This window comes from Chiloscyllium plagiosum, chromosome 23 (genome assembly GCF_004010195.1).
Source record: "Chiloscyllium plagiosum isolate BGI_BamShark_2017 chromosome 23, ASM401019v2, whole genome shotgun sequence".
NCBI lineage: Eukaryota > Metazoa > Chordata > Chondrichthyes > Orectolobiformes > Hemiscylliidae > Chiloscyllium > Chiloscyllium plagiosum.
The window spans coordinates 37,516,463-37,526,640 of NC_057732.1; the positions used below are offsets into that span (position 1 = coordinate 37,516,463).

The 10,178-nt window shown below is 41.2% G+C and overlaps 1 protein-coding gene across 1 annotated transcript; it reads right to left on the bottom strand.

Moving 5' to 3' along the window:
- Nucleotides 1–2,971: 2,971 nt before the first annotated feature.
- On the bottom strand, nt 2,972–7,132 carry LOC122561468 (leptin-like). The gene is made up of 2 exons (XM_043713211.1): nt 6,998–7,132; nt 2,972–3,349 (listed from the first exon to the last, which is right to left on the bottom strand). The coding sequence occupies exons 1-2, from the start codon at nt 7,130–7,132 to the stop codon at nt 2,972–2,974; spliced, it is 513 nt and encodes a 170-aa protein (XP_043569146.1).
- Nucleotides 7,133–10,178: the final 3,046 nt, after the last annotated feature.

The following is a 10,178-nucleotide window of genomic DNA, read 5'->3' on the forward strand; positions in this document are numbered from 1 at the left end:
GAGGCTAGAAGTTCTAGATTGTTCCCTTGAGAGCAGACAAATGTAAGGAGACATTTAAGAATGGTATTAAAAATTATGAAGGGTTTTGATCAAATAAGGGCAAACCTTCATTAGAAGGTCGGTAACCAGTGAACAAAGATACAAGCTAATTAGGAAAAAAGAAAGTGAGGACTGCAGATGCTGGAGATCAGAGTTGAAAAGTGAGGCGCTGGCAAAGCACAGCAGGTCAGACAGCATCCAAGGAGTAGGAGAGTTGATATTTTGGACATAAGCCCTTCATCACGAATGTTCCTGATGAAGGTCTTATGCCTGAAACATCAACTCTCCTGCTCCTCGGATGCTGCTTGACCTGCTGTGCTTTTTCCAGCATTACACTTTTCGACACTAATTAGGAAAAGAACCGGAGTAAGACGAAGACAGTTATTTTTCACAACGAGTTGTTTGGGCATGAAATGTACTGCCTGAAAAGGTGATGGAAGTAAATTCAGTTTTAACTTTGCAAGGAATTTGAATTTGAAAGTGAAAAGTGAGATTTCCAGGATTGCACAGAACAAACCAGAATGGAATTTATTAGGTTAGATTTTCAAACGTTGGCATGGAACTAATGCTGAATGGTTTCCTTTGTTCTGCAATTCGATAATTATTTAAAATTGTAGGAAATACTTTAGTGCAGAGCTGACTTAATATGCACTAGCAGTCAGGTACTTCTGGGTCCCATTACCAGAATGAAAAAATGGACAGTGCTGTGTGGGTTGGACAAGATTTAAGATCCCTCAAAGTGATTTGAATATGGTAGGCATAAATGAAATATATAAATAAGACAGCAATATTTAAATATTAAAGTAGTGCATTTATTTTTAATAAGTTAGAAATACAAGCATCAATCTTAAAATCTACATTATTATAAATAAGTTACATTTTTCCCAATATAGAAGCAACACAGTTCACTTGTTCTTTTAAATCCTGTTTCAATTCAATAAGGTAATATGTATGCATCTAAAGGTCCACTGTACATATTTAGTAAATACAGAGTGCGAACAGAGAATAACCAATAAGAAAAAAGGGAAATCACAGGTTTCAGAGCAGGATAATCATGGGTGGTATTAGACTTTCAGTCTTACAAATAAATATGGATTTTATTAGAGCAACAGTAGGAGTCAAGCTTGATCTGTATTGGAGAACTTCATGCAATAAGTAGGTTTCAAATGTACAGCACCGGTAAGACTGTGAGACTGTGTCACTATGTTACACACAGCAATGAATTACTGTTTGGCTCTAATCCTTGGCAATGAACAACTCTAATGAAGAATGGAGCTAAGGCACTTGGTTGGGTGACTGCAAAGGAAACTTTGTTTTACATGGAATCTTACAAAAATAGAACTCAGAAATGTTTCATCTGGCAGCTTAGGCCATGTTATACCTGATCAGTTGATATTTAATACTAATAGTGGATGTAAAAAGTAGAAACACTATTTAGTTATTGCCTTGAGAAAGGATTTCCTGACAAAGAAATGGTATTGCTTCTAAATCTTGTCTATATTGTAAAGTATACCTGCTGTAAATAAATAAATAAGTTACCAAAACTGGTGTGTGAAATATCAAGAACCATCAATGCTTTTCCTCTGGCTGCATTCTTCCAAAGGATTGACTGACAAAGAAATGGTATCATTGTGAAATCTTTCCTACCGTGAAGTCTACTTGCTGTAAATAAATAAATAAGTTACTAAACCTGGTGTTTTAAACATTAAAGAGACATCAATGCACTTTCTATAGCTGCATAATTTCAGTTTAACAGGAAATCTCTGGTATATTACCAAATTGCATATTGTATCAGTGATAGCATTTGAAAATACTTCACTGGAAGTGAAGTGCTTTCAGATGTCCTGAGGTTGTGCAATGTTCCATTTAGATCAACAATTAGATCAGATTCCCTACAGAATGGAAACAGGCCCTTCAGCCCATCAAGTCACACCGACCCTCCAAACAGCAACCCACCCAGAACAAGTCCCCTACCCTACATTTACTCCTGACTAATGGACCTAACGCTATGGGCAATTTAGCATGGCCAATTCACCTGACCTGCACACCTTTGGACTGTGGGAGGAAACCGGAGCACACGAAGGAAACCCACGCAGACACGAGGAAAATGTGCAAACTCTACACATGCCACCCCAAAAGACTTGCAACTGCATCATGTCATTACCTTAGTACAAATCTCCCAAAGTGACAAAATTTGACATTAACCCTCTGAAGGAAATATTAGGGTAGGTGACAAGAATCTTAATAAAGGATGAATTTTAAAACTGAATTAAAGGAGGAGAGAGGTAAAAAATAAAAAGATTTGGAGAGCAAATTCCAGAGCTGAGGACCTATGGAAAAAGACAACCCATTCTCCAATGTTGGTGTGATGAAAACCACAGATGTGTGAATGATCATAATTGGAGAAATGCAGAGATCTGAGAATGTTGAAACACTGAAAGAGATCACAAAGATGAAGTTACAGACAGATTTGAATACAGGACTGAAAACTTTAACGTTGAGATGTTGCCAGATTGGGAGCAATATATGCCAGCAACCACAAGGGTGCTAAATGAATGGGTCTTGGATGAAGTTCAGATTCAGGCAGCAGAGTTTTGGATGAGTTTAAGTTTACAGCTGAGGGCTAGGTAGGCAAATTAGAATCAATGGAATATATGTAATTTAAACATATTTCTATATTTTTGATCTCTGGCAGTGGAAGGTGGTGATCAATGGATTGAACAAATTTTTCTCTGTTTCTGCTAATATTTCCAGGTATGTTTAGTGAGATTAACATATCTCTGAGATCCAATTATAACAGTCCTATTGCTGGGTAAAGATTGTGGTATTAGTTTATATGCAGCTAAGAAAATGCCATGTCTCTTTAATACACGTTGTTGTTGATGCATTTTTCAAATGCTCTTATTATGCATCCACTGGACCTGTTCATAGATTAAGAAGCCCTGCAGCTCTTGGGGTTATCCAAAGTCCTGAGAAGCCTAATCAGGTATTTTTGGAGCCTGTCCAGAATCACATGTCTAATGGTAAAAACAAAAGCAGAATTCTTCTGGAGAAACCTCTTCAGGCGATGTGCCTTCTCACATCTAGAGACGGAGCAGCCGTATGAAGTGGCCAAAGACCTGACCAGGACTTTGAGGTTCTTCACGTCAGTTTGGATCTGCAGTGTGTTATCCATCTGGAGTGTGTCCAGACTCTCAATGAAGCAGCCCAGTGCCTCATCCACAGTCCCGAGGTTCTCTAGGTTATTCCCTTTGAGTGGCTCTGGAATCAGGTCTAATCCACTGAAAATGAGGCTTGGTGCTGGCTTGAACTGAAAAAAACATATGTGATTTTATCTATCAATACCATCAATTAAAAAAATTATCTATCCACCAGTATCATGTAAGCACTTACTTGTCTATCAATTATCTACCAGGTTAAAACTGTCATAACTTTGCATTTGGGTTAATGTTACAAATGACACTGGTACAGGAAGTTTTAAGCTTTCATATTGCTGCAACCAATTTGTTGAACATGATACACACTTCATAAATCATAATTAACTCTGAACAAACGACCATTTTTTTTAAATATTGAGGAATCACATCCTTTGTAATTCTAGCATTTTCCCGACTACTGATTTCAAGCTAACATATCTGTTGTTCCCTGTGAGCAAAGATTCAATAGATTATCACCAGGGATGGCAGGACTCTCCACTGAGGAGAGATTGTTTCAACTAGAAGAATGAGAAGGGATCTGATTGAAATGTATAAATTTCTGACAGGGCTGGACAGACTAGATGCAGGGTGTAAGTTTTCCCTGGTTTGAGAGTCCAAGAGCAGGGGACATAATCTTGGGATATGGAGTAAAATATTTCTGTCCCATTAATGTTTCCTTACAACCCTTTCTTTTAACTACTGCTAATTTCTTTTACTTCTACATTTTCACTAGATCCTTGGATTGTAACTATTTCAAGGATTCATCCTATGTCTTCCTCTATGAAGATAGACACAAAGCTATATAGCTTCTTTGCCATTTCTCTATTGCCTATGATACATTCTCCTGTCGCTGGATGTAATTGACACAGGTTTGCCTTTGCTAATCTTTTCCTTTTTACAAATTTACAGAAGCTTTTACAATTCAATTTTATATTTCTTTCTATTTTACATTCATATCCTATTCTGTTAGTATCAACTTTTGGTCATCCTTTGCTGAATTGTAAAATTTTCCCAATACTCAGGCTTTCAACTTCTTGTGATAATTTTGTAAGTCTTCTCTTCTGATCTGAATCTATCTTTAACTTCCCTTATTAGCTATGAATATTTCATTTTTTCCATTCTGTATTTTTGTCTTAAAGGAATGTATAATTGTTGAAACCGAAACTCAAACTCTTTAAATATTAGCCATTGCTTATCTGCCAACAAGATCCAGTCTACCATAATTTGGAGGTGCTGGTCTTGGACTGAGGTGTACAAAGTTAAAAATCACACAACACCAGGTTATAGTCCAACAGGTTCATGAAGGAGCAGTGCTCCGAAAGCTAGTGCTTTCAAATAAATCTGTTGGACTATAACCTGGTGTGTGTGATTTTTAACAATCTACCATAGTCCTCCTTAACTTCCTCCTCATACTTTCATAATTGCCCCTTAGATTTTAGACCTTAGTTCCAGATTGAACTCATCTTTTTGAAACTGAATGGAAAATTATATAACAGTATGGTCACTGGTCTCTCAAGATCTTTTTTACAAGATTATTAATTAGTCTGTTGTGACTTTAATTCTTCATCTAACTCCTGCCCTGGCCCGAGTCTCCATGCACTGCTCAAAGACCAGCAGTTCAACCTTCCTCCTGACGTTTCCTGTCCTAGTGTTGAACTTTCTTCACCTAACGTTCCCACAATTGCAAACCGAGCAGGAGTCAGCAAGCATTGCCCCAGTGTAAGGTGTGTCCCCTCCCTAGCCCAGAGGAGCTTGCGCAGTATAACTAACCCTATCGCAGGGACTGGTGTCCCAAGCCAACTCAGGGACGAATGCACAATAAGGCATTGCCGTCCTTCGGGATTCTGCCTCAGGAGTTACAGGCTGGAGAAAATTGAAAGATTTAATGTTCTTGCCTCGCGAGTTAGTTTGTATTACTTTAACGAGCAGTTGCCCGGTTCGGAAAAGACGGAGAGAGGACTTTAGTCGACGCTGGTGCCCGATACCAACGTGTTAATCAGTGCCGTATGTGATCTCACATCTAGACTTCCCAGTCTCAATTTCTATAGGAAAGGGAATTTCTTCCGTCACAATAAAACTTCCATCACTTCGGTTTAAATTGTTTTCTAGCTTTTCATGTATAATTCCTACCGAACCTTTGTTTTCATTTGCCGGTTTTTGCCTCTTTATTTTTAAGTTGGAATGCGATTTTTAAAAATTCAGATTTTTGTTTCACTCAACATGGTTGAATCTACTCTAAACGGTTACGGTGTAGTTTCGTCCGTTCTTGCTATTTTCACTTCGTCAATCGGATTGAGTTTCAGCTGAGCTTCTGAAGTTAGCTCGGGTGGCCTGGAAATGGCCCTCATGCAGGAATTCGCTGACTAAACCGACAGTTACCTGCACATGTCAAATATATGAATATTGTTTCAAGATCGTTTCAGCGAAAGATTTACCTGAAATTGGCGGACGCTTGTAATTACAGATGGACAATGAGAGATTTCTAATTCCAACTCGTTCTTCATTTATTATTGCGGCCTTTTTATTACTCTCCCTCTTTTCTCCCGTATCTTTCCTGTTCCCCGTTCATTTTCCCTCTGCTTTCTGTTACTTTCAATAACTTTGCGCAAAACTTCCTTACACCATCTCGCTCTCGTTTTCTCAGGACGATGTGTTATTTTACTGAGGTTTCCGCAGAAGATGGGTTAATTATTGAAGATGCTGATTTATGTGGTTTACATGCAGTAACCGGAACATTGAGGACCGCCGGGCTAATCCTTCCAAGCGAGATTGCTGGAGTTTTTCTGCACCGAAATGAAACGTTTACCGTTTAGACGTTTCTGTGGTTCGTGTTGAAAAGGAACGGAAAGGCGAAACTTGGGTGAATATTTCGGTAAGTCACTGGGTGAATCATTGGGTAAACATCGAGGTGAATCTCTGGGTAAACATCCGGACGGATCTCTGGGTAAACATCTGTGTGAATCTCTGGGTAAACATCTGGATGGATCTCTGGGTAAACATCGGGGTGAATCTCTGGGTAAACATCTGGACGGATCTCTGGGTAAACATCTGGGTGAATCTCTGGGTAAACATCTGGATGGATCTCTGGGTAAACATCGGGGTGAATCTCTGGGTAAACATCTGGACGGATCTATGGGTAAACATCTGGATGGATCTCTGGGTAGACATCTGGATGGATCTCTGGGTAAACATCTGGGTGAATCTCTGGGTAAACATCTTGACGGATCTCTGGGTAAACATCTGGGTGAATCCCTAGTTGAACCGCTGGGTGAGTCCCTGGTTGAATCATCCAGTGAACAGCTAGGTACACAATTGGGTGGATACCTGAGTGAATTTCTGGGCGAGTGACTGAGAGCTGCAACTTCAAGCATAATTTTGAAGTTTCCCAGATGATTTCATTACCCTCTCTGCACATTTCCTTCTATCCCTTTTCCCAGGTCTGCTTAATTTGCAGATCACACTGATTCTTGCGGGTGTTATAGACAGCCGGTACTAATGGAAATGCAGGGAACCACTCCGGAATCCAGGCCAACAATCCTGACCCAACTGACAGCGGTAAAAACAATTGAACCTGAAGACGGTGGGTGCCGCCTACATACCACTCATTTGAAAGTTGTGTAGCTGGCATGGAAGTAGTTGTATTTCACCAGCGCCTCGTAACTTTCCTTGCAATCCCTGTCACTGTGTTCCTATCCTTGTGCCAAACTTCCCTTTCCCCCACCCAGCAGGATGTGGCTCGGAGAGTGGGAATGTTGCCATACCTGATTGTTGGCCTCCTGAATGCGGCTGATGACGGTCCGGGCCAAGAGACGGGTGTCTCTGATCAGTCTGTCAGTGGCGGTGGGACGTCCTGAGCACAGTGGAGCCAATAACCACAGAATGGTCCACGCGGACATGGCGAAATTCTTCATCCTGAAGAATTGCTCAGACGATGGGTAAATCGGGAGAAGAAAGCTGAATCTAGAACAAATGCAGGTATGTACGCCGTTTATTCATTGCCAGAGAGTGAAAGATAAATATTATTGGAGAGATGCCTACCCAAACCCTCACTGGCCAAGGCTCTTCACTCACCTGGAGGGAAGAGAATACGTCCCTTGAGAGAGTCCAATTCTTTAAAGTGACACTTCTCTCTTTCTGACGCAGCTTGCTGTCCCATAGCACCATTCTGTGCCCATACCTCCCTCAACACAGGCTAGTTTCCCAATGGTTTCTCAGAGTCCTGTCGTGCCTGGTCAGGACGCATCACGTTGCTCTGACTGGGGGCCAAGGACAGGGGAATGAATCACACAGCTGGGGCAACGCTGCATTAAAATGAAGTGGCGGGGGGAGTGGGGTGAGACTTGATTTCCACCTCACTGGGTGCAACACGATGGTCACCGAGACGAATGAGAATGTGTCAGTGAAATATTCCCACTTCACAGCCATATTTCACTCTCAACTTCCCGAAAGAGGAGGATCAAGACATTGACAGGTTCGTTGAAGAAGAAAAGATTGGAAAACGAGGCAGGGTGTTCGGGAGACACGGTGAAGGGGAACAGAAACGGGGAGAAGGGTTATGGAGGAAGAGACTGAAAAGGACTGAGCATGGCAGAGGAATAGAACAGGACAGGGTGACGGACGGGGCAGAGAGATGAAATGAGAGAGAATGGGAAACAATAATCACGAAATCAGAGAGAAATTGAGGAGAACTTAGCAGAAGGACAATGAGGTCGACAGCGGAAAAAAACAAGAAAACAAACAAAAAGGGAATAAAGTGAATGAGGGCGGAAAGTTAAGAAAGCAAGAGAGAGTTTGAGTGAGGAAAAACTAAAAGGGAAAATAAAAAAAGTTCATGTTTGCAAAAGAAGACTAAAAGCATAAATATGACAAAAAGGGAAGTCTGCGGGAAATAGGTGAGAGGTCCAAATAGAGAGACAAAAAATAATAAAAAGTAGTTTCAAAAATGTTTAATATAAATTCCCCTTCTCAGCCCTGGTCCCGGGCGGAGATGAACTCAGTGACAATACTGACAGGGCAGGAACCTGGTGCATTTACAGCTGCAAGGGCAGCAGGATTCTACAACAAGAATCATGTGCTGTTTGAGTAAATCCTACTTATGTAAATGAACATCAACAACTTAGAGAAAAAAAACCTGTCTCTACATCTCACTTCCCTTTCCGAATACCAAACTGCCCACAGCCCGTCTCTGATCGGGAATCCCTGACTCCCTCCCTCCCCAGTCACAGGCTCCGAGTTTGCTTACCTGTTGACTGGCTCGCCGCCCGACTCTTCACTCTGCTCCCGTTGAGCCGGTCCTTCTTATATTGGGAGTTCCATTGCACAATGTGTGTGTGATTCATAGAATTTTTAGCATTTTGGAAACCCAACCTTACCCCAGTTATTCCCGACCTGGAAAAACTTCATCTTTAATTAGATGAGCAATATCAAGGGTTTGCAGAAAACGCTTGTATGACAAGAGAGAGAGAAAGTTAAAATCAAATCTTGGAGTTGGGCCGAATTGTCGATGTCATACAGTAGCTACAAAATTACTGAAGATTTCAAACATTAAACAGACATTTTTTTTAAAAAAACCGAGTTGTGGTAATCAAGAAGATGGTTTAGAGAAGGATAGGCTTTACTTTGCTAAGTTTTATTAAAGTCTTCTCACGGTTGATATATTGCGACATTTGTATGTTTTTCTTATTTGCAACTGATAACTCGTCAGATTGACTTAGTCCATAGTATATTCCCATAGAATAGTTTAAACACTACCCAGAAACTTGAGTACAAGGCTGACTCTATTGTGCTAACCTGAGGAGGCGATGTAGTGGACAGCGAAGAGGGTTACCTCAGATTACAACAGGATCCTCTCCAGATGGGCCAATGGGCTGAGAAGTGGCAGATGGAGTTTAATTCAGATAAATGCAACTCCAAGAGACCTTGGAGTGCAGGTTCATAGCTCCTTGAAAGTGGAATCACAGGTAGATAGGATAGTGAAGAAGGTGTTTAGTATGCTTTTCTTTATTGGACAGAGTATTGATACAGGAGTTGGGAGATCATGTTGCGGCTGTATAGGACATTGCTTAGGCCACTGTTGGAATATTGCGTGAAGTTCTGGTCTCCTTCCTATCAGAAAGATGTTGTGAAACTTGAAAGGGTTCAGAAAAAATTTACAAGGATGTTGCCAGGGTTAGAGGATTTGAGCTTTAGGGAGAAGCTGAACAGGCTGGGGCTGTTTTCCCTGGAGCGTCGGAGGCTGAGGGATGACCTTATAGAGGTTTACAAAGTTATGAGGGGCACGGATAGGATAAATAGACAAAGTCTTTTCCCTGGGGTCGGGGAGTCCAGAACTAGAGGGCATAGGTTTAGGGTGAGAGGGGAAAGATATAAAAGAGACCTAAGGGGCAACTTTTTGATGCAGCAGGTGGTACGTGTATGGAATGGGCTTCCAGAGGAATTGGTGGAGGCTGGTACAATTGCAACATTTAAGAGGCATTTGGATGGGTATATGAATAGGAAGGGTTTGGAGGGATATGGGCTGTGTGCTGGCAGGTGGGACTAGATTGGGTTGGGCTATCTGGTTTACATGGGCGGGTTCAACCGAAGGGGCTGTTTCCATGTTGCACATCTCTATGACTCTATGACTCTAAGTGCTGCAGTATCTAGGGAAAAAAATCAAAAATAAGATGAGGTTACAAGTGGCAAAGAAATGCTGAATGACAATGAGAAAAGGGAAATCAAAAGTATTTGTGTTTCTATATTGCATTTCACACAATGTATCTAAAAGCACTTTGCAGACAGAGAAGGACTTTTAAAGTGTAGCCACATGCTTACTACAGGCTCACACAACTGCAATGAAATAACCTTCAGACAAATTGGTGTCTCCCTACATTCTTGATCCCCATCTCCACTGCCCCCAACCACCCGTTCCTCATCCACCTGCTGCTCCTCATGAACTTTGTC